The following is a 25,343-nucleotide window of genomic DNA, read 5'->3' on the forward strand; positions in this document are numbered from 1 at the left end:
CCACCACCATCCTGCTTGGAGCGTAAATTCCTAACTGTACCAACAATAATCCTGGGCATTACTGGAGCGTCACTTGCACCCCCCCCCCCAACCTCCTTAATTAAGAAATAATGAGTTCTAAGTGGGAATTGCTTCTGCTTTGGGGAATTTTTGTAATACTAACATTACATAAAATATAAAGCATTTTATTACAGAATATTTCTGCTTTCTCCTTTACCTAGAGGTGACTTTTCGTGTAAAGTCATTTGTCTCTAGGCAGGAGAAAACTACTTTATTTTGATAAAGGAATTCTGAATATTAAGCCTGATTCTGTGACCTAAGATGAAAGTGAAGACTCCTAAATCAAATAGAAACTCTCTGCAGATTGAACCTAATGGACAAAGGAGGTCTGTTTTTTTGTTTTTGTTTTCGTTTTGTTGGTCGTGTCTTGCCCTCCCTCGCCTCCAGCGTCCGTGTTCAAGCCCGCCATCCGGCAGCCCTCGACACAAATGTGCCTCTCCTGCTGGGCCTGCCCCGGGTAGGAAGGGGGTTTTGCGGCTACACACCAAAACTTTCTTGGGAGCACTGTGGTTGCGATTTTGCCTTTGTGGTGTTCTGAACTGGTGAAATTCATCTGGCGGTGTTGGCACCGATCTGCATCAGATCAGCTATCAAGGTGGGACCCTGTATTCCCTTTACGAGCTTTAGCACAGCTTAAGGACCCCAAATGCCCCAAACAGTCTCTGCGAAGCTTCCATTCTATAAATGCTTGACGAGCGTGATTACTTTCTTAGTGGAAAAAGAAAGGCTGTCCTGGTTACGTGTTTCTGAAGTAGCTGTGAAAACACCTACTGAATTGGAACAAAACGTAGTGGTCCTAAAAGTCAGGTACTGTAGGCGTTTGATAAACCTGTGGATTTTCAGGGTAAAACCCTCCCCTTTCTCCCTCAAGGAGACAGTAATTTCATGTCCAATGAGGGGCCTAGATGTGCGCTTTTTTAACAAGCATCTCCTGATGATCGTGTGGCAGTTAGTTAGCCGTATGTTCAATATGTTGGTTAAAAAAATTCTTTTTAAGGTCTTGCCCCCAACACCCCATGCCAGCCCCGATTACTTTGTGCACAGTACATATACCGTAGAGATTAGAAATTTCGACACTGGGGCAAGACAGCCTGGGATTGAACCCCAGCTCCGTCGTGCCCGTTTATGTCTTCTGCAGTTTGTTCATCTGTAAAGTGGGACGTAAGCGTACTCACCTTGTGGGGTGGTGGTGAGGGCCCAGTGAGCTGTAACATGTAGAATGTTGTTTTGGAGGCCCGGCTCAGAGTTACCACTCAGTAAGTTTTAAGTGCTACTATTCTTATTATTTGCTTTTCTTAATCCTATAGAAAACGAGAATGAATTTCAGAACTTCTCACAAAGCAATGGAAAATAGGTAAGAGAGGACAAGAGAGCATTGTGTGGACTCTCAAACCGCACAGAGCTATTTTTGAATTTCAGTTTCACCCCATGAAAGCTGTATTATTTTAACCTAACCCTGTGTGTCCTTATTTGCAAAATGAGAATATTAATACTCCCTATAGGATCAAGGTGTGGTAGGGTGTAGATAAAGCAGGTAAAAGATGAACACATTCCCAACACACAGGAAATGCTCAGTGGACGTTGTCTTTAGTGTTACTGTATGGGGTAATACTGGGGATATTTGTATGGGTTGACTACAAATAATTAATTATATAAGCTCTAAGCTTCTTTTTAGCCTATTTAATAGGGAAAGGACTAATGAGCTTAAACGTAAGTGGTATTTATTAACTTGTATCAACTTGCTAACTATTAATTAGCTTAAAATACTGATTCATAAGTCATGATACTGTAAACATATTTGTGTACATGTTATATAAAATTATAATTTCTCTAAAAGTATACATTACAGAGAAAGAAGGAAAGCCAGCAAGACAGACTCAGTAATCTAGCCTTAGGAGGAAAGAGAAGAGGGGACCTCAGGGAAGGTTTTTCTGAAGAAAAGGGTTTCTAGTCGCTGTTCAGTTATGAAGTTGATTAGAAATTAGGACCGAATGGGGAGGAAGTAAGAGGTGCAAAGAATAGCCTTAAGAGAACCACATGTCGCTTCATTTGTGTCGTCAGGCTGGAATGTGTCTCTGGGTGAGTTGGGTTGAGGTTACTGGGAAGAAACCAAAGAAGTCTAAAAGATAATCTGGAGCCAGACCAGGGTCTAAGAAATAGGCTCTGGTAAGGAGTTTAAATTGTATCCTGAGGGCAATAGGAAGCCACTAACAGTTACTTTTTTAAACAGGGAGGTGAGAAGATCAGATATGCTCATTAGAGAAAGTATTCTCCCTTTGTGGAAAATGAACTGGAGGGGGCCAGAAGATGGGCAGGAAACCAGTAAAGGAGGCTGTTGCAGAAATCCAGTGTTGGTGGCCGGGACTGAAAGTTAGCAGCTCTCTTTGCCTGAGTCCTCCACGAAGGCAGGTGGGGCAGCCCTATAGATCCGATTCTGGTGGTGAAACGTTCATATTGCCTGAGCCCGATTCTCTGGTGTGTCCACCTCTCCCTGAAGTAAGTCAGACCCTTTTGGAAGTTGCATTAAGTCTCAGAGGCCACAGGAGTGCCATTAAAGCCTGTTTCAGCATACTAAATGGAATGGAATCTCAGCCTGCAGTCAGCCAGTAAATGAATATAACTTATGTTGAATTCCAGCTAATGTACAGTCTTAGAAGTAGCATTAAGTCTGGAAAGTCACTTGGGTACCATTTCAAGTACTGAACTGTGATTTACTTGGTCATACCTCAGTGGCCAATACGTGCCAATATAGCTTCCATGGCCCTTTCTACTTTGTTCCAGGGAATAACTTATGGAATGAAAACATCCATTTTTAAAATATATTTTCTATATCTTACTCACTTTCTTGGTGGAAAGGGATTATTGAGGTCAGTATTTATTGTTCAAAAATGTGTAGTATAAATGAAAGTAACAAGTCATAACCCCAAGTAATGTTTCCTATTAAATGTATATAATAAAGTCAAAAAACGGTATTGATATTCACACACTTATCCAGAAGAAATTGAAATTTTATTTTACAAGGAATGTTTTAAACTCTCGTTGTAAGTTTATATATAATATATATATATATACTTTATATATAATATCAATATTAATGAAATGTTCACTGATAAATACCTAAATAGTGAGCCACATGCCCATGTAGCCCAGAGCTTACAAAAACAAAACTGATGTCGTCCTGGGAAGCCCTGTGAGGTCCCAAGTATGTCCTAGTCATCCTTTTATCCCCCTGTAATTATCACCATGAGTCCAGTATTTAACATACGTTTAAACCTTTGTGATTGTCACATGCTAATGAACATTAACATAGAAAGCTTATCTGAGGCCCCGATTTTTGCAGTGGAGTCGGTATTAGGAGTGTGAGAGCTCTCTGCTCCACCGTGTTAGATGTTATGGGAACTTTGAACAATTGGTATTCCTGAAAGGCACAAATAAAGAAACCTCAAATATGAGTCCGTGTGATACTAAATGTGAAACTATCTTAGGAAATATTTTCCCTTAATAAAAATAACAAAGCCTTGGATCAGGTTTTCAGAGTTCAGAGATGTTTGATAAGTAAGTAGGAAAAGAATTTTAGATATGCAAAGAGATCGAGTCATATTTAGCTAGTTTGGGAAAGTGAAAAGATACATACATGCAGTGGAGAATTTTAGAAATGTTTACTGAAGTAAACGATAACTGTTCCTAACACTTGTGTGGTGCCGTAGATTGCTTGTTGTACTTTCCAATCTGTACTTTCCTCATCTGATCTGTTGAAGAACCTTACGAAGTCTACTTTTCACAGGTAGGGAAATTCTGTCTTAGAGGGGTTAGGCGATTTGTCAAAGTCCAAACCGCTCGTAAGTGATGACGGGAAACCCTGTTTTCTGACTCGCAAGGTGGTACTTGAATGTCGAGTAGCAAATAAATCATTGGCATATCTTAACTACCACATCATACCTGAAGGCGTCTGCAAATACTTAGTTCACACTGAAGACTTTATCCTTGAACCGCCAGCCCGTTTATTGCCTATACCGTTCATTTGCCATAAAATTTTCATTTTTTTGAAGAAGGTTTTCTGTTTACAGAAGCAGCACAGCTTCTGGGTAGAAAATTTTTTTTTTTTTTTAATTTTTTTTTTTTCAACGTTTATTTATTTTTGGGACAGAGAGAGACAGAGCATGAACGGGGGAGGGGCAGAGAGAGAGGAAGACACAGAATCGGAAACAGGCTCCAGGCTCTGAGCCATCAGCCCAGAGCCTGATGCGGGGCTCGAACTCACGGACCGCGAGATCGTGACCTGGCTGAAGTCGGACGCTTAACCGACTGCGCCACCCAGGCGCCCTGAAAATTTTAAAATGTGCATGGGCTTCATGAACATTATGTGGCCAATGGTTACATCCTCCCATGGGTAACAGTTCTGAGATTTTTGTGCTTTTAAAAAAATTTTTTATGATCTTAAAAATATTTCACATGAACTTACCAAGACATTTTTTTGTTTTTGTTTTTCCTTTATCAAAATAATATGAAAAAATTGTCCATGTAATTCAGCATTATCGTAATACCATTGCAATGTCTTCAGAGGGTTCTGCTTTCTGAATCACACCTGTTAGGGACATAAGAATGCTTTCTAGGTTTTGTTATTGGAAACAACACTGAAGAACATCTTTGCTAACTATCTCTGCGCATAAGTCCACGTATTTTTTTTATCTTAAAGTGAATGGCAGTACAATTGCTGTTCAAAAGTTACTTAAATGTTGACCAGATAGCCCAGCCAGAAAGGCTGTGCTTATTTGGATTCCCATTTTGCAGCCTATGAATCGCATTTTTTACACACTTTCCAATCCCTGATCTTTTCAAAACTCTTTGCTAATATCACCAAAGATAGTATATTGTTGCTTTGAATAGTTTCACAATAAGATGGTAAATAAAACGAGGGAGGGAACTGAGGTTTGCTTTCGTGTTTGTATCCTGCACGGTGACAACTATTTATTGTTGAGCACATCTACGTAGATGTTCTGCAAACAGAATGTTACCTAGAGAGCACACGGAATACACAAAACATTGATCACCTTCCTCTTTGATTCTTGTCTTATGAAGGACTTCAAGAGTTGCCATTGTTCTTTTGTGAAGTGAAATAATCAGCTTTTTCGGTGGGCCATTATAACGATAAGAACAAGTCTGAAAGCATTTCAAGTTCTCGAAAGTAGCATTGTTGTTTTTGACCTTGCAAGAACTTTCAAGATCATTTCATCAGATCCCATCATTTTACATTATGTATATTTAAAGCTATGAAAAAATCCTGGTGCGTTTTACAAATTGAAATGGAAAGTTCAGTGACTAATATTTTTGCACAGATGTATCATTTTGTCCCCAGTTTATATGTTACGTCCTCAGAAATTCAAACCTCTTTACTCTTTAATCCTTTGCAGTATAGTGAAAGTAAGATTGTCAACTATTTCAAGAAACGATTTTGTCATGGCCATGGATTCTGGTTTTAAAGATAAACCAAGTGTGTTTGCAATGAACTTCAACTCTGTTTTATCTAAATAATGATTTCTTATGGGCACATTATTCTGCATAGTTCAGTCACCCGTATTTCTTTTCATTTTGTTTTAGGTAGCAGTTTTACAACATCGTCAGGATTATATACAGGAAATAATTCACTCACAAATTCCTCTGGATTTAACAGTTCACAGCAGGTAATTTTAAAAGCCAGTTTAACTTCAGAAAAAAATTTTTTTAATGCAACAGATGATTTTCTTATATAAAGAAAGATCTGTTTATAGTACACTGTGAGGGCTTACCTGAGCCTTTTAATATATGTATTTTTTTTTTTCTTAAAAAAAAAATCTCTTTAGCAGTCCTATATGGTTTTCAGAGTGTTTGGTTTTCAGATTTGTTTGATTTTACCTAGTACTGCATCATGGAATCGAAGAAATAGGAAGAGTGGACCTGATCTTACATGCAATTTGTTTGCAAGTCGGGACATTTGAGTCAATGGGTGCTCGTGTGCTCCTCTGTGAATTCAGAGAAGACCCAGAAACACCCTATAGTTGCCCTTTGGAAAGTAAGAAATGAGGAGCAATATTCTGACAGGTTATTCTCGTGTGGTTGGTTTGGTAGGACTATCCGACTTATCCCAGTTTCGGCCAGGGTCAGTACGCACAGTATTATAACAGCTCACCGTACCCAGCACATTATATGACGAGCAGCAGCACCAGCCCAACCACGCCGTCCACGAATGCCACTTACCAGCTTCAAGAGCCACCATCTGGCATCACCAGCCAGGCAGTCACGGATCCCGCAGCAGGTAATTACGTGCGCTTTATTAGTCCTGCAGGCTCTATTTCTGGTGGTTTAAATGCATTTTTCTATAGTCATATACGCATGTAGTGGTTTCACAGTTTGGGCAAGTTTGGGCATGGCCTAACTGTAAGTCAAACATCATGATTGTGGCATTAACTTTATTTTTATTTGCTGAAAATTTTTAGTGTAAATTACAGAACTTCAAAAGCACCTGAAATTGAGGTTCCTTTCATTGTCAATATAGTCAGTTTTCAAGATACGTATATAACATCTTAGATAACTATAGATATTTAGATGGAATTATTAACTATAATTACAAACATTTGTCCACATATGGAGTATGAAAATAAGTGATGTTGCCTCAAATTTAATGTTGATTATCATTAAATATTTAATGTTTTTCCAAAATCAAAAAACATCACAGTTAATAATTGAAAGCAGTGATTCCCCTGGCCCACCCTTCTCCCCCATCATGGCCTACTTAATTTCATAACTGGGCATGAGCATTTTCATACTTCTGCACCACCCTTGATAGGCCCTTCCAGATGAAAATCTCTCCACCTCTGGAAATTTTCCTACTGTGTCTTTGATACTTCTTTCCCTCCATTAGTGTTTTCTGGAACTGTTAATATTGTATATTTAACTTCCTGTATTGGTCTTTACCTGTATTTCTGATACTTTTCTCTTGTACTTCTCACCTTTGTCTTATTAAAAATGTAGTGTCAGGGTTCCTGGGTGGCTCAGCTTCTGACTCTTGGTTTTGGCTCAGGTCATGATCTCATAGTTCCTGAGTTCAAGCCCCATGTTGGGCTGTAGACTGACACCTGCAGAGCCTGTTTGGGATTCTCTCTGTCCCTCCCCTGCTCTTCTGTCTGTCTTTCTGTCTCTCTCGCGCGCGTGCGCACACGCAAAAATCAGGAAAACATTTTTTAAAAATTAAAAGAATAGTGCTGTCTCCTGGGGCACCTGGGTGGCTCACTCGGTTAAGCGTCTGACTCTTGGTTTCAGATCAGGTCATGATCTCACAGTTGGTGAGTTCAAGCCCTGCATGTGGTTCTGTGCTGGCAGAGACGGAGCCTGCTTGGGATTCTCTTTCTCCATCTCTTTTCTCCTCTCTTTTCTCCTCTCTCTCTCTCTCTCTGTCTCTCTCTGTCTCTCTCTCTCTCTCTCTCTCTCTGTGTCTCTCTCTTTTTCAAAACAAATAAGTAAACATCTTTAAAAAATGTAGTCTCGGGGCGCCTGGGTGGCACAGTCGGTTAAGCGTCCGACTTCAGCCAGGTCATGATCTCGCGGTCTGTGAGTTCGAGCCCCACGTCGGGCTCTGGGCTGATGGCTCAGAGCCTGGAGCCTGTTTCCGATTCTGTGTCTCCCTCTCTCTCTGCCCCTCCCCCGTTCATGCTCTGTCTCTCTCTGTCCCAAAAATAAATAAACGTTGAAAAAAAAAATTAAAAAAAATGTAGCCTCTCTTTTCATGGATTATGAGGTGAGCTATGATCCTCAGTCACAGACTTTTCTCCCTTTTGCCTTTTATTCTTAGAGCCAAAGCCCACTCTTTGCTAACCTTTACTATAGGTTTATCTTCCCAATATTAGCAGATGCCCCCCCCAACTAAAAAAAAAAAAAAAAACTTCAGGTTTTTAGTATTCCACCTTCTTCTTAAATGTAGGTGAGCACTATTTTGTTTTCGATTAGGAAGTTACAGCATTCCTAAACTTGTACCCTCACTAACTATGAACACTATTTCTGCTGCACAGCTCAACTCCAAATATTTTTTATCTCTGATTATCATATTCCATTTTCCTTCACTTTTTTAAAACTAGCTTGCTATATTCCTCCCGCAATTCACACGTCTAAATACAGTATTCACAGAACCTAGTATACAGGGCTTTTCATTAGATGTAACATCTATATGATCGCTCTCAAAATAAACTGTCACTGAAGGTATTGGATTTATTGTGGAAGCTGTTGTAGAATTTTCCTCTCTTCCCTCTGTTAATTTCATAGAGGCGTCACGAGGAAAGATAATGGCTTGTCCCAATTTCAGAGAGATCTCCTGTTTTCCTGTGAACCATCTGGGTCATGCAAACTTCGTGAGGACTAAAAGGAGCTTTGAAATTGGATAGCTATGTGAACAAGTAGAGAAATGCTTTAGGATCTGTGGAAGAATAGAATGAGAAGACGGAGTGATCTTAATTAATTCATAACATTTTGACAGTGAAGACAGCGTAAAACAAAGTGAAGACTTAACTGTGTTTTTTAAATTACGGGTGACGGGCATTTGCTAAAAAATACCAATATAATTGTACAGAAAAGTTGGTCTCTGGACCGTGCGGTTATTTTAAGTGAAATTTATTTGGAAAAGGGATGCCGTGTGCAAGACTGGGGAGATCACATAGGAAACAACACAAACTTACGATTTTTTTAAGCGTCCAGACGATTTTAAGGTTAAATGATCTATTTTAGATTGTATTTGAATAAATGTTTAGTGTGTCAGGTAGTCATTTCAATATTCAGTATCTTTCTGGTTACAGAATAGAAACCGATTGGACTGGGGAGAAAATAATATTTTTCCGATCTCTTGGATTCACCACTTCCCACTAAAAGACAAGTGTACAGGTTAGCCTTTCTTGTGTAGTTAGAAGTGGAAAGTTCAGTGAGTTTCCACATTAAAAAGAAATGTGGATTACTTGAGAAATTTAAGGAAGATTTAGTCTGGTGTTGGTTGGTTTGTTTACATTTGCAGTATGACTGTGGACTCAGCCGGTTTTTTGGTGTTCATTTTCCTATTAGTCGTATATAAGATTATAGACTTGTCTGTGATGAAATGGAAGTTTTGAATGAGAAAAGTACATAAATTCATTAAAGAATTGGAAGGAATGATTGGTTACATATAATCTAATGTTTTAGTTTTGCAATCGAAATTAAAGAATAGGAAAAATAGTGTCTATTCTGTTGAAATAATTTCAGGTTCTTTTCTTTTAGTTTTAGTAGTCTTTTAGGTTTAAAATCCATATTTTCTACACTGGACTCTAAGTTAGACTCTAGTTATTATCTGATCTAATGTGGAACAATTTAGTTTCCTGGAATTCTAAAGTACAGAATAAATATACGGTATATGCAGCTCTCCTCCCATACTTTGTACTATCTGTTCTTGTATTGTTCGTGAAATTGTGATGTCATTATAAACATATAATCTTGCAAGGATTTTTCAGGCCAAACATGTAAGGACTCATTATTTGGTATTATATTTTAAGAGAGTGCAAGCTGAGGAGGGGCAGAAAGAGAGGGAGGGAGAAACCCAAGCAGGCTCTGAGCTGTCAGTGCAGAGCTTGACGCAGGGCTCGAACTCACAAACCATGAGATCACAACCTGAGCCAAAACTAAGAGTTGGGTGCTTACCGCCTGAGCCGCCAAGGCATCCTGGTGTTATGTATTTTTTAAGTTATAAAGAATAGCTCTCTTTTAAGTTCATGGTATTATGCAGTATTACCTATACACATGTCACTCCTCATGAATCTTAAGTTCAAAAATTATTTTAATGTGTTTACAATTAAATATTGAAAGCTATATTATCCTTTGGATAGATCTATATAATACATTAAAAAAATGTAACTTGAACATGAAAGTTTTATCTCAAAATTTGCAATCATTTGTAACTCATTTTAAAAACTAAAAGCAGTGCCTTTGTATTCATGTTTCTTTTTATTGAGATATAATTGATATTTAACATTATATTAGTTTCAGGTGCACAAAATGATGAGCTGTTTGTGTGTATTGTGAAATGATCACCACGGTGAAGTCTAGTTAACATCTACCAGCATACGTGGTTGCAGATTTTTTGCTCTCGTAATGAGAACTTTTAAGATTTGCGTTTAGCAATTTTTAAATCCTTTGCATTCATTTTAAGAAACGAGTTTGTTAGTCATGTTTTGACTATCTTAATAAAATAAAAGTTACATCATCTGGAAATAGAGAAGTATTAATCCACTTTGGGAACTACACTGAGGTTTATCGGGTCATTTAGAAAAATCGTAATTTGTCTCAAAAAATCGTACCTACTCTTCAACTAGTTAACGCTAGCCTCCTCTTGCCCGACTGAAAGCCATCTTGATTGCTTCTAATTTTGGCAATTATAGATAAGGCCACTATAAATATTTGTGCTCGGACTTTTTGTATAGACATAAGTTTTCAACTCACTTCAGTAAATACCTAGCAGTGTGACCACCGAATTATAAGAGTACCTTTAGTTTTATAAGGAACTGCCAACTTGTCTCCCAAAGTGCTGTATCATTTTGTGATCCAACAAGCAATGAATGAGAGTCCTGTTTCTCCACACCCTCGTCAGCATTGGTAGTGTCAGTGTTTCAGACTTTGGTCATTCTAATAGGTGTGTAGCAGTGTGTAGTTGCTTTAATTTGCATTTCCCTGATGAAATACGATGTTGAGTATGTTTTCGTATCCTCATTTGCTCTGTATGTCTTCTTTGGTAAGGTGCCTGTTCAGATCTTTTGCCCACCTTTTAATCAGGTTGTTTTCTTATTGGGTTTTCAGAGTTCTTATATACTTTGGATAGAAGTCCTTTATCAGATAAGGTTTGCAACTGCTTTTGCCCAGTCTGCAGCTTGTCTTTTTTGTCTCTTAACAGTGTCTTTCAAAGACACATCGAAAGATGTCTTTTGATTGGGATGAAGTCCATCTGAGCAGTTTTTCTTCCATGGAACGTGCTTTCAGTTTTTTATCTAAAAACTCATTGTCAAGCCCAAGGTCACCTAGGTTTTCTCCCATGTAGTGACCTAGAAGTTTCACAGTTTTGCTATTTAGATTTAGGTCTCTGACCCATGTTGAGCTAATTTTTGTGATAAGTATAAGTCAGTGTCTAGGTTCCTTTTTTTTTTTTTTTTTTTTTTTTGGCATGTGGATGGCCCTGTTTTTGCACTGTTTGTCAAGAAACCTATCTTTTGCCACGTTGAATTACCTTTACTGCTTTGTCAAAGATCAGTTGACTGTGTTTGTGTGGGTCTATTTCTGGGCTTTCTATTGTCTTTCATTGATCTGTTTGTCTTTTCTTTTTCCAATGCCACATCGTCTTGATTATTATAACTTTGTAGAATAAGTCTTTAAGTTAAGTATCACTCCTCTGTGTTCTTCAATATCGTGTTGACTGTTCTGGGCCTTTTGCCTTTCCACATAAACTTTAGAGTGAGCTTGTCAGTATCCACCAAGTAACCTCGTCAGATTTTGTTTAGAATTGCATTGAATCTAAAGATCAAGGTGGGAAAAACTGAAAGTATTGACTCTTGACAATATTGAATCTTGCTGTCCATGTACTTGGAATATCTCTCCATTAGTTTACCTTTTTAGTTTTTTTCATCAGAGTTATGTAGTTTTCCTCATATATATCTTATACATGTTTCTTAGATTTATATTTTTTTGGTACTAATTAACTCACATTATATTTTTAATTCAAATTCCAGTTTCTCATTGCTGGTATCTAGGAAAGCAATTCATGTTTGTATGTGATCCTTGGATCCTAAAACTTCACTATAATCATTTATTAGTTCTAGGAGTTTTTCTGTTGATTCTTTGGTATTTTTAAAGAAAATTTTTTAATGTTTATTTTTAAGAGAGAGTGTGAGAGTGGGGGAGGGGCAGAGAGAGAGAGAGAGAGAGTGAGAGAGCCGGGCGGGGGGGGGGGGGGGGGGTAGACACAGAATCTGAAGCAGGCTCCAGGCTCTGAGCTGTCAGCACAGAGCCCGACGCGAGGCTCAAACCCATGAACTATGAGATCATGACCTGAGCTGAAGTTGGACACTTAACCGACTGAGCCACTCAGGCACCACATTCGTTGGTATTTTATTATACAGTTATGTCATTTGTGAACAAAGGCAGATTTATGTCTTTCTTCCTACTCTGAATATCATTTGTTTCCTTTTCTTATCTTATTGCATTAGCCAGGACTTTCAGTACAGTGTTGAACAGGAGTGGTGAGGAGGCATACTTGTCTTTTTCCCCGATCTCAGGGAACAAAAGCTTCTGGTTTCTCACTGTTAAGTGTGATATTAGTTGTATGTTCTTTGTAGGTATTTTTTTGTTATCAACTTGAGGAAGTTTTCCCCTGACCCTAGTTTGCTGAGAGTTTGTATCCTGAATGGGTGTTGGATTGTGGCCAGTGCTTTTTCTGCATCTGTTGATATGATCATATGATTTGTCTTCCTTAGCCTGTTGATGTGATGAATTACATTAATTTATTTTCGAATGTTGCACCAGATTTTCCTACCTGGAATAAGTCCCACTTGGTCATGGTGTATAAATCTTTTAATACATTGTTGGATTCAGTTTTGCTAATACTTGAAGAATCTTTGCATCTCTGTTCATGAGATATATTGGTCTGTGGTTTTCATTTCTTATAATGTCTTTGTCTGGTTTTGGTATTAGGATAATAGTGACCTCATAGACTAGGAAATGTTTTCTCTGCTACTATTTTCTGGAACAGATTGAAAAGAATCAGTACCATTTATTTCCTAAATATTTTGTATAATTCACCAGTGAATCAATCTAGACCTAGTGCTTTCTGTTTTGGAAGGTTAATTATTGATTCAGTTTCTTTAATAGATATAAACCTGTTCAGATTATCAATTTCTTCCTGTGTGAGTTTTAGTAGATTATTTTTCAAGGAATGATTCATATCATCTAGGTTATACAATGGGTGGGCTTAGAGTTATTCATAATATTCCTTTATTATTCATGTAATATCCCTGGGATTATTAGTGATGGCCTTTTTCATTTCTGACACTAATGTTTGTGTCTTTTTTTGCTTTTGTTATCCTAGCTAGAGATAAATTTTATTGACCTTTCAAAGAGCCAACTTTCTGTTTCATTGATTTTTCTTTATTGTTTTCCTGTTTTCAATTTCATTGACTTCTCTGATATTTTAGTATTTCTTCTGCTTTCTTTTGATTTAACTTGGTCTTATTTTTCTACTTTCCTAAGGGTTGAAATTTAGATTGTTGATTTTAAATTTTTTTTTTTTCAACGTTTATTTATTTTTGGGACAGAGAGAGACAGAGCATGAACGGGGGAGGGGCAGAGAGAGAGGGAGACACAGAATCGGAAACAGGCTCCAGGCTCTGAGCCATCAGCCCAGAGCCCGACGCGGGGCTCGAACTCACGGACCGCAAGATCGTGACCTGGCTGAAGTCGGACGCTTAACCCACTGCGCCACCCAGGCGCCCCTAGATTGTTGATCTTAAATGTTTCGTATCTTCTAATAAATTCAGTAAGTGTTGTAAAATTCTAAGTATTACTTTTGTTGCATCCCACAAAAGTTGATGTTTTTATTTCTTTGTATTTAGCTCAAAATATTTTTATTTTCATTATCAAAACCCTCCTTTTTATTTTTTTAAGTTTTTTTTAATGTTTATTTAGAGACAAAGGGAGAGGGAGAGAAAGCATGCAAGCAGGGGAGAAGCGCAGAGAGAGAGAGAGAGAGAGAGAGAGAGAGAGAGAGAGAGAGAGAGAGAATCCCAAGCAGGCTTTATGCCCAGTGTGGAACCCCATGCGTGACCTGAGCCTAAATCAAGAGTCAGATGTTCAACCAACTGAGCCACCCAGGCACCCCAAAACCTCCCTTTTAAAGAGGTGTATACTTATAAACATTTTATTTGAGAAAAATTTTAGAGATTTGATGATGTGCAGTATGTATCATTCTTAACAGTTGTCCAATTTTTCACATCTTCCCAATTAAATGGCTTCCTGTTGTTAGAGGATGTGTTCGGTTTCTGAAGAATACTTCGTGGTAAATGCAGATTCCACTATCTCTAAGAGAAAATTTTGATTAGAGTCAAGTCTTTTTTTTTCTTACTGAAATCTAAGACTGTAAGCCAATATCGCAGTTAAATCTGTGGTTACTTTAAATTTTAAATGATGGATTTCATTAAAAAATTTTTTTTTTAAAACAATTCTTTACGAAGTCAGTGGTTTTCTTTTAGGTTCAAAAACACACAGAGAGGGGCGCCTGGGTGGCACAGTCGGTTAAGCGTACGACTTCAGCCAGGTCACGATCTTGCGGTCTGTGAGTTCGAGCCCCGCGTCGGGCTCTGGGCTGATGGCTCAGAGCCTGGAGCCTGTTTCCGATTCTGTGTCTCCCTCTCTCTCTGCCCTTCCCCCGTTCATGCTCTGTCTCTCTCTGTCCCAAAAATAAATAAACGTTGAAAAAAAATTAAAAAAAAAAAAAAACCACACAGAGATAAGGCAAAAAGAAAAGGCCATTTTGGGATGTTTTCCTTTTGTGATAATAGCCGAACTTACATATTATCATCTCTTAGCCACTGACATCAGAAGACTGTTATTTTCTCACATTAAACACTAAAATGTTAAGGCATATTATTATCAATATAACCAAAATACATTTCTTCAAGTAAGCGATAGAAATGATTTAACTACCACTTGAGAGGAATTGTCCTGAAGGAATATTTTAAATTGACTTTCTTCAAAGAGTACTTAAGCCATTCTTTTAAAAATGTTTTTATCATATGACCCCTATATGTGTAATCAAAATATGAACTCATTCGTAATTCACTTACTGTGCTGTACTTAAACAATGTGTCTTGATCGCATATTTTTGTCCAAAATCTCTTAGAACATCTTATGATAATTATGACAGTTACCATAATAATAACACATAGTAAAATGTAATTGTTTTTAGAGGCTTACGTGTAATCTTATACCCCCCCCCCATGAGGTGTAGTTACTATTTGGCCCATTTTACAGATGAGGAAAATGAGGCACATAGCCCTTAAATGAAGTATTAAGTTAATCAAGAATTTTGAGGCCAAATTCTTGTGAAAGGAAAAGTCACCTACATCATTGTATTTTTGAAGTAATACAAAGCCATGAGAGAGAAAAGAGTAAACGGTGACTAAAACATTTTAGGTTAACACGAAATAAAGCTAGTCATTGTTCATTAGGAATGAGTTTTAGTATGGATGCTACAGAAGAGTCCATTTTTCAAAGTGTTTCTTCATTTGAATTCTTACCAACAAGGTAGACGTTGTCATTTACCTTTCCATGCTCTGGCTGCGTGCAGACGATTTACTGGTTAAGGTGATGTACGGGAATCTGGCCAATATTAAATTTCAAGTGACACAGGAAAAATCAGTATAAGAGGGAATTCAATATGCATGGGAAACCATTTGTTCCCTCTGCTTCTTTGATCCTTGCCAAGGCACACGAAAGTAGAGCAAAGCGCCTGAAAACCGGGAACATTCTTGTGCAAAGTAGCAGAGGAACTCTGCGCTCTCCCAGGAATTCAGTGTGACAGGATGGAAAACTAAACTGCCGGCCTGTCTTCCTTCTAAATGCAGGAAATTTGGGCCACGTCTGTACTACCTAACGTGTCTACATCTGTTCACTGTGGAAATGATCCTGACGTTTGCAACAGCATGCATCTCGACCGCTACGTTTTACCGAGCGAGCGATTTTGAAAATCTTTAGGCCGTACTAGCTCATTTTCACTGATGCCTTGTGGACTTTGGAGAAGTTTGCATTTTGTTCAGCTCAAAAATAAACTATGGCAGTGAAACAGTTTTAACTAGCATTCTGGAAACATTTGTCGGCAAAACAAATATTTGTGTCTAAAATAGTCAGGCCATTAAGATGTGAGAAAACAAAACAGATGTTTGTTTGGGGTTGTTGGGTTTGTTTAGCTTGATGGGATTGGTTTTCTTTCTTTTCTTCCCCCCCACCCCAGAGGAGATACAGTGTTAACCTTAATGAGATTATAAAATTCTTGAAAGTAAAGTTCACTTTTTGTTTTATATTGTCAGGCATGTCTTAAAAATGAGTTGCCTTATTTTTGAATTTTGGACTGTGTTTCCAAGAAGTAAAAAATTCAGTGTTTTAGAATTTTCCCGTTTTGTGCCTCATTACTGGTTTGACTAATTTCTTCAGCTCGTTGTCTGGAAGTCAGGATGCTTGTGAAGAGTCCATTTTAATATGCGTGAATTCAAATATGCAATTCTTATATTTATACTTAACATGTGATTTCTATATAAATACTCAAAACAAGAAAGCATATATTACTGAGCTATCTAAATTAGTTTACTGCCCCTCCCAAACATTTATTACTTTGTCCTCGTCTGTAGCTAATTGATTCATTGTTCCTGTAAAGCATTAAGCGTCCTATGGGACCAACACAAATCAACATAGTAAGTTCCCTCGTTTAAGATGGAGGACGTAAGTATTTACTGATAGAATTTTTTAATTGAAGAGGGTTGAGAAAAGAACTTAACATCCCTCCACCTCATGTAATTTGGATCGAAAGGTTTGATGGATACGTTTTGGATTAACTTTTATTTACTTTCGGGGATGTGTGTCAGTTTATTTATTTTTATCGAAATACAATACACAGTGTTACACGAGTTGCAGGTGTACAATGTAGCAAATTGACAAGTTTGTACGTTAGGCTGTGCTCACCACAAGTGTAGACACCGTCTGTCACCATACCACTGATTATACTCCCTATGCTGTGCCTTTCGTCCCCATGGTTTATTTGGATTAATTTTAAATAAAGGTAGGATGGATGGATTAACGGTTGCCAATTTTAGTCCTAGTTCGGCAGCCAAATAAGTTTGATGAATGTTTTAAATTTACTGAATAAGAACATTTGAGCATGGGAAAAAATTATAAAAATATAGAGGGGTTTACAGAGAAGAGTAAAATCCCCTTCATCTGCGATAGCCGATTTCTTTCAGCTGAGTTTCTTGTGTATCTTTCCAGAGATACATGTTGTTTATATGAACCTATACAAAGCACTTGCCCCGGGACACTTTTCCCCCCCCACCTTCCACACTGTTGTATATCCTACTTTTTTTCACTAGATACGCGTACAGAGAAAAATTTACGAGGTATTTTCGATGTGGATTTTATATACAAGTATAAAAATAGCTGATTCTTTTGAGCACTCGCTATGTGCGAGACACCATTCTAAGCACTGTCCACGCATGATCTTAGTTCATTCCCATTCAGCTGCGTGCGATAGGCAGTGGTCTCGTTATCCCCATTTTACAGAGAGAGAAGCTAAGGAGAGGTCAGTGACAACATGGGGATTTAACTCCAGAAGCTTGACTACAAACATGAATTCTTAATTAGGCAAGCCTGCTGTTTCTAGGAAGCTCGGTGTTTGAAGTTTTAAACAAGCAAAATAATGTAAACAGAGAGAGGCAGTAGCGATCGGGTGTTCAGTTTCTTAAGTTATTCCGAGAACTCAGCAAAGGCATGAATTAGCAGGTATTCAGCTAAATATATGTTAAATAGTTGAATGAGCTCTGTTTGCTCGTAAAATTGTGTAGGCCTGAAATTATAAGGAAGTAAGTATATAATATATTTAAGGTTGTCTTATAATTATCTTGTACTTCAGTATTTCCTGAATTAGAGGATCAGTCCAAGATCAATATCTTAGATAATCCAACAACGAGTAGGACACTTTTCCACTTTCCTGAATTTGCTGTGCCCCCCCTCCCTCCTTATCCTACTTAATAATGACCTGTCATGGAATTGTGTAGGGAACAATTTTTCACGGCCTCTCTACCACCCCCTACCCTTCTCTGAGGACCTGGTTTTCTACATTGCCAACTTCTCTGTTCCTTTCTTTTTTCTTTATTTTTCCATTCGCACCTCATGGTTGATGAGCACTAAGAGTAGGGGTGATGATACTCTCGTCTCAAGGAAAAAGAAGCCATCGAATTTAAAGTGTAATTGGGCATCTTAATCTAGTACAGTCACCTTCTAAAACTTTTGACAATACTGATACCTCTTCATAAAATGGAAAGTGCATTTTCTTCAGCACCGTTGGTTCTGACAGATTTTACTGTTGTAAACTTTTATGTAACCGCTGTTATTTGAGTACAGTTTTCTAGTACTTTACATTGTATGTGTGCGGTATTCACCTGGATTATTGATTGATTTGATGGTCACGGGTTGGTTTAGAAATCATGCCCGCCATTGTTTCTATGGAAAATAGCTTCTGAGTTTCAAGCAGCCGATTTGAAAATATGTGGAATAGCGTGGATTTGTAAATTGACGACTCTCTCACATCTACAGATCTACTTGTGCAATTTTAGCGTGAAGCCATTGGGCAATAGGAATTTTAAAGTTAGAAGGGACCTTATAGGTTCTTTTGCTGATGAAGACCTTCACTTTACTGATTATGAATAACGAATCCAGAAATACTACATCTTTTCAAAGCATCTTGGCCTGTCATTGTCAACATCTCTTGATGGCGGCCTTGGGAGAAAGCATGACGTAGTCTGGCCTTTCCCACACTGCTCTAGGCCACACTACTGTGTACGAAAGATGGGACAGAGATCCTCTAATGAGTTTCAAAGCAAGGAGAAGTTAGGGGGACAAACTGTTAGCTTTAAAGTTAGCAGGGTTCCTGTACCTTAGGTCTTTTCTGATCCTTTGGTGCAGTCATAGGCAGTGAGAATTGAATCTAGTGTATAGTATTTCTCAGGCGTACTTGGCTGCCCCCCCCATCCCCCACCCTGGCAGGGGATTTCTATGAACTTGGGCACCACACTCCCTCAGAATATAATTAAGAAAAAGGAGTGGTCGCTAAGGATTTGGAGTTGGGCTATCCTGGGTTTGAATCCTGGTTCTGTTATTTACTCTGGGCGGGTCACTTAGCACTTCAATGTGTCCATTGTCTATGAAATGAGGATAATACCGCTCGTGGTCTATGGGATGAATGTGAGGACGCCATTATGTAAGTGGCCAGCAAAGTGACACCTACTAGGCCCTCAAGTGTTCACTTCTTCCGTGCATGCCTTTAGCAGGTATTCATAAATGCTGGTTGTGTGCCAGGTGCTGTGCTTGGCCCAGGGGATATAGAGGAGATGAGAAGGGCAAGGTCCCTGACAATAGGAAGCCAGTGTGTTTTCTTCCCTCTTGAAGATTATTACTGTGGTGCGCTGTGCATTGTGGTTGTTTCAGACACCGAAGCCCCCACAGTGTGGTTCACCAGTTTCCTTCACATGGTATCTATGATTGGTAGAGGTTTAAACCAGAGGTTGAAATGTGTGAGGATGGATGATAGAAGTTTCTATGAGGTTGTCTATGAGGAGGTAATGGCTGTTCTCCAGGGATGATAAAGCTCTCATTAATGTAGTTACTAGACCTTGCTGAGGAATTCATTTACCTGGGAGACCTCAGTCAGTGGTTGTGTGAAAAAGAATTAATGGTTATGGAATATAGATAGAGAAGTCAAAGCAATTCTCTAGTATTAATTCAGTGAACACTTGTTAATCTCTGACTTCTGATTAACCGTGTAGCACTAGTCAACAAGTCTGTTTGCATTTAGTTTATTTTACGCAGGTTTTTATGGGAGAGTTCTGATAACTTAAAGTTATGAAGATTCCTTTAAGTCTTCTCCTCTTTGGTAAGGTGGAATATTCACTGAGAATGTAATATAATACAGTTTATTCAAGATCTTGCTGAGGTTTTTGGTTTTGTTTGTGTATTTGGCCAGGACAGAGACAACTCCCACTTAAAAAATCTCCCAGTACGAAATGATTATAGTCGTACTCTATGGCATGTAACTTTGAAGGCTTCGTCCGTCTACGAGAATCCCAAGCAGCTTTTTGAGGACTATCACGAGCCTTCCCTCAGGGCTGTGTCCTTCCACATGGGCATCTTCCCTGGTTAGGTCCCTTAATTTTCATAAGACAATATCCTTTCCATTCTCAGCACAGGTAACTTAGTAAAGCATATGGGTCTCCACCTAACGAAGCAACCAATAATAACTCCACACCAAGTAATTTATTAGTATAACCTTTTACCTTATTGCTTTTTTTCTTTTGAAGTTTTTAATGTTTATTCATTTTTGAGAGAAAGACAGGGCGTGAGCAGGGGCGGGGCAGAATCCGAAACAGGCTCCGGGCTCTGAGCTGTCAGCAGAGAGCCCGACGTGGGGCTCGAACTCTCAGACTGCAAGATCATGATCTGAGCCAAAGTCGGACACTTTACTAACTGAGCCACCCAGGTACCACTTACCTCATTGCTTCATAACACTCACGGCTCACTCGCTTCTGTCAGCTACCAGAAGGGCACATAATGGCCTCATTCTTCTAGATGTTTTAAACTTTATCCTTAAAATAAGCAAAGTGCCCCACCTCAGTGCTCTGCAATCTGAAGTACTGAGTTAGCCCTATGGCGTCCACTGTGGTCAGCCTGAGAAGTGAGAATCCTATGAAACCTGCTGTTCCATATATCATGAGGGTATGTTCCCAGCATCATACAACATCCCCTCAGTGAGCAGTCCAGTGAGGCATCTCTGTCTCGTCTCTGTGCTAGAAACACCTGTGTTTCCGTAGAAAAATTGATGTCTCATTATACGCACCCTACAAGTATACAACTATTTGTGCCCTTGACGGTAGACCTTAGGGCAAGCCGACCTCCGCTGACCACTGTCTCTCCTGGCTTTCTTCTACCTTTCCCGCTTTAATGTTTTTTCTAATGTACTTGTTAACTTTTTAATTGCTATGTAGTTATGGTGTGCATTTTTGGTGGGTTATCTTAAACCCATTTTAGAGAAAGGTAAGATATAAATTATCCAGAAAACACAACTAAAAACTCAAATGTTTTATTCAACAAGACTAGGAGCCAGAAAGTAGATTCACGGCGTCCATTCCATGTTCAGGAAGCAATTATTTTCCAAATTTTACATTATAACCACCGTCGTGAAAGTCACTATTTTGGTTAATATGTGCGCAAAAACCTCTTCAAGATTCTCATAATTATAGCCTCCCAAGAGCACACACCTGCCCATCTTTTCCTTCTTTTTGCTTGAAGACCCAAACTACCGTGTCTAATAGGCTTGTTATTTGTTTCAATCCAGCTAATTTATATAAAAAAGCACATTGCCAATTGTAAAATGCCTCCCAAATGTAAGAATGCATTTTTCTCTACCACTGACAGTGTTTGCAACTTCTGTAGTTTGTTTTATTTTCCATCCCCGATGACATTTTGAATGTTCTCCCTGTAAGAATTCTAAGACTGTTCTTTCTGTGGAGTCTCTTTCCTTTCCAGTTTCCCATTTCACGTTTTCCCTAAAGTGTCTGTTTCAGTACATTTGTTCATCTAATTACCTCCCTTGACTCACTTTTAATATTGATAAAGGTTATTGAGGAAGCATGTTTCTCTGGAGACTTGTTTCTTAATCTTGCTATTAAATTTCATTGCACTGTTCCCTCATTGAAGGAAAGGCAGAAAGCATGGTTTCTTCTCCTTTCAAATGTGAATGACAGTTTGACGATGTTCTTCAACATTCCATTAGCTATTCAGTGAGCACCTGTTAGTTACAAAATTATCTTAGGTTCTGCAGGGATCTAGAAAGCAAGAGGGTTATTCAGTGTCCTCGCGGAGCATTTTTCTGAAGAGCCAAACCTAATAAATGAGAAGCAGCAAAGTGCTCTGAAAGAATAGAGGAACAGAGATTCCTTATATAAAGTGTTTGGAGAAAAAAAACTAACAACGGAGATGAACTTTATCCTCAGCACATAAAGACGTAAATGAGGGAGGCTAGAGGGTTGTACCCCTTTAAGTGGGCTCAATGTACACTATGTATAAATTTCACTGAAGAATGAAAGCATTTTTGAGCTGAAAGATCACCTTGTGGTCATCTTTATGAGTAAGATAACTCAGAGTTATGAGTTATGAGTAAGATAAGCCCAGATAGTTGACTTAGAACAATTCACTTCCCACCACCACAGTAACATATGTATATGAAATGCTTTAGTATGCATTATCTTAAAAACAAACAAAAAAGTGTATTTTGAGAGAGAGAGCATGCACGGGTGGGGGAGGGAGGGAGAGAGAGAATCCCAAGCAGGCTCCGTGCTGACAGCGCGGAGCCCAACGTGGGGCTCGATCCCATGAACTGTGAGATTCTGACCTGAGCGAAAATCAAGAGGGGGACACTTAACTGAGCCACCCAGGTGGCCCAGCATGCATTCTCTTATAGAATCTTCACAATGGTCCTGTCCACCTTTTCCCATTGAGGAAAGCCAAGTACAGATAATGTCAGGATAACAAATGGATAATAAAAAGTCTGTGCCCTCAAGGAGTTTATATATATTATTTATATCAGCACACAGGCCACCAGTGAATATAAAATGCATCTGGTAGTCAGAGTGCCTGGAAGGACGAATTGGTTTGTAAAATAAATAGAGTTAGGGCAGATAAACTATTTCAGAAGAGTGGTCTGGCAGGGTAACATCTTAGCAGAGACCCGAAATTACCGAGTAGAGAGCCACCTCCAAATCCAAGGGAAGAATGTTCTGGGAGAGGAAACGGCAGTTCCCCAGGCCTGGAGGGGGGACCGTGCTCGGTGGACGGAAGCAGCAGCAGGAAGCCAGTGTTATTGGAGCACTTGGTGGAGGGGAGAGGAGTGGGAGGGGGTGAGGGCGGGGAGGGAAGAAGCCAGATCATAGCAGGCACGTGGGCATGTGGAGGACTTTGGATTTTTGTTTTGTTTTGAATGAGGCGAGAAGTGTTTAAGCAGAAAAGTGACATGACTTCATTACGTTTAAAAAGAATCCGCCTGGTTGTTGGACCAAGAATGAGCTATAGCAAGATAAGAAGGGGCCAGCAGTCAAGCAGGAGATGGTTCCAGTGGCCCAGGGAGAGGTAACTGGGCCGGGCTCGGACGCTAGGGGTGGAGGGTAGCTAGGGGTAGAGAGACTGGCAAGTAGAGCTCTCAGGATTCGTCAACAGATTGAACGTGAAGAGTAAGAAGAGTGGCATCATGGGTAACGCCATGGTGTTTGGCCCTAACAGCTAGAAAAGTGCATTTGCCATTTATTAATACGGGGCATTAATGTGGCAGGAAGAGAAGGTATTGTTGGAGACATCAGGATTCCTGTTTAGCATATGTTAAGTTTGTGGCACCTGTTAAAATTCCAAGGGGAAAAGGCAAGTGAATTGTTAGAGAAGTAAGTCTGATGTTCATGGGATAATTGAGGGCCTAAATTTGTGAGTCTTCACAAATGCCATTGAAAAAGCTTATGTGCCTGGATGTGTTTGGCCAGGGCAGCGAGCATAAATACAGAAAGGGAGAGAGCCAAGCACAGAGCCTGGCCTTGCCACCAAGAGTGGGGCCTCCCAGAGGCCAAGGGAAGCAAGGGTTGCAGACAGAAGGAGTGATGGGCTGTGTGTCAGGCTGGTGAAGGTTTGAGAAAAGTGGAAATTGGGACTTGACCATTGGATCTGACAGAGTGGGGGTCCCTGGTGATGTTGACCCAGGTGAGTGGTAGTGGAATGTTGGAGAGAATAAAACCTGATGGCCGTGGTCTCAAAAGGGAGTGGAGGAGAGGGAATTGATGCAGCAAATATTTGCGACTCTTGTAATTTTCACTTTGTACTGCAAGGTAACGGAGACATGGGGCAGGACCTTGAGAATCCGGGGTGTGTTTTTTAGGCACGAACTCTACACAGCCTGCATGCGCGTGCAAGTGGTCCAGAAGAAAGAGGACAGTGGGTAAAAGAAGTGAGGGTGGGCTGGGATCTCATGCCTAAAGGAGGGACTGGCAGAAAGGTCACCCATATAACAAGAGGGAAGGCAGACTTCCCTAAAAGCACCAGTAGGTGGCTTTTCCTGGGCATGGAGAGTGCAGAGGGTGAGTGCTTCTATTTTCTCAGTGAAGGAGAAGCCGGGCTTCTTGCTTGTGGCTCTGAAATAGGCGTGGTCATGAAAAACAGCCCAGCAGAACATCTGGCCAAGTGCGGGGCCCATCTGAGCACACGATTCTGGGTGACTGCGTTGGTCACACGTTCGGAGGCTGGGCCACGATACAGGTTATCAGTTAAATCTGATTAGGCCAGCAAGCACAACAGTGGTGGGCAGACCAGGGTCACTGGCAGGAGACTTGGCTTCCTGAGAAGAAAGCATGACACAGTCACCTTTCAAAAATTTGAGAGAGATCAAATCCAAACAAAAGCTGTCCGGTCTTCACAGATTAACAGAAATGGAGGTTGAGGAGTGACAGAATGCGCAGAAAATGTATCAGAGCTACTTAGAAACGTTTATGACCACCAAAAAAAAAAAAAAAAAAAAAAAAAAAAGAATTACTCGTGGTGTCTCCTGAGTGGACATCCGTAAATCAGTAAATCCCAGTGGTGGGAAGGGTGAGGTTCCTCAGACTTCGGTCTGTTGTCACACAGATGTGGCATTCATGACCGTTGATGCAACGATGTGAGAAAATCTCCCCTGATGGTCCCCCAAACTCCACGAGTGAAGGGTGATATGAGTGGAAGATTAGAGCCAGTGTGCAGATGACTGTGATTTGATTTGCTTCAAAGATTCAGAACACATATATGTGTATATACGTGTACCCACGCATATAGAAAGGCCTTTTCAAAGGTTGTCAGCTTTCCCTGTTGTGTTGTCTGCGTTCTCTCTCTTGTCCGTGGTGTTGTGTGCTGTCACGGGAGAATTCAAGCAGGAAGTTTAGGCCACGGCTGGAGTTTCTCCACAGGTTTGAGAATAATAGGAATTTCGGTTTTCAGCTCAGAGTCTGTCTGACTCCAGAGGCTCGTGCGGGGCGGCCTTACAGGAGAGGAGAATCCATTTTACAAAATGTCAGCGCGCTGGAGGTGAGCCTGGAAAAGAATGCTTGTCAGATTCAGTTATTAGGGGACACTGCAAGGCAAGGAAAATCCCAGTGCCCCTTGTCCATGTGCCCTTTCGCCTACATTTCCTCATTTTCCTCTGTAGCGAACAGTGTGGCTTAACCATGGCGGGGCATTTGGCTTCTTCTTAGCTTAGCACATCACCCAGCGTCACTGGTGTGCTTGCCTGCGTGTGTAATTTGTGATCGTGCCCTCCAGAGTCGGTCAGCTACTGAGAACCCCAGTAAAAAAGCGCCCCCGAGGCCACACACCTGGAACAGTGCCCACGTCCCACGGGTGCGTGCGTAGAGCCATTGTGTCAGAGATGAGAA

At 39.8% G+C, this 25,343-nt stretch overlaps 1 protein-coding gene across 16 annotated transcripts in view; it reads left to right on the top strand.

Annotated features, from left to right (window-relative positions):
* EYA1 (EYA transcriptional coactivator and phosphatase 1) overlaps positions 1 to 25,343 on the top strand; it is a 354,818-nt gene that overhangs the window by 237,983 nt on the left and 91,492 nt on the right. For all 16 annotated transcript variants that reach the window (XM_086695354.1, XM_086695347.1, XM_086695348.1 and 13 more), the window contains 2 exons: positions 5,659 to 5,741; positions 6,166 to 6,352. In XM_086695354.1, coding sequence (XP_086551480.1) covers positions 5,659 to 5,741; positions 6,166 to 6,352 — 270 coding nt within the window. The remainder of the gene's footprint in view (positions 1 to 5,658; positions 5,742 to 6,165; positions 6,353 to 25,343) is intronic.

Source organism: Puma concolor, chromosome F2, assembly GCF_028749965.1.
Source record: "Puma concolor isolate L17-30 chromosome F2, mPumCon1.1.hap2, whole genome shotgun sequence".
NCBI classification, from domain to species: domain Eukaryota; kingdom Metazoa; phylum Chordata; class Mammalia; order Carnivora; family Felidae; genus Puma; species Puma concolor.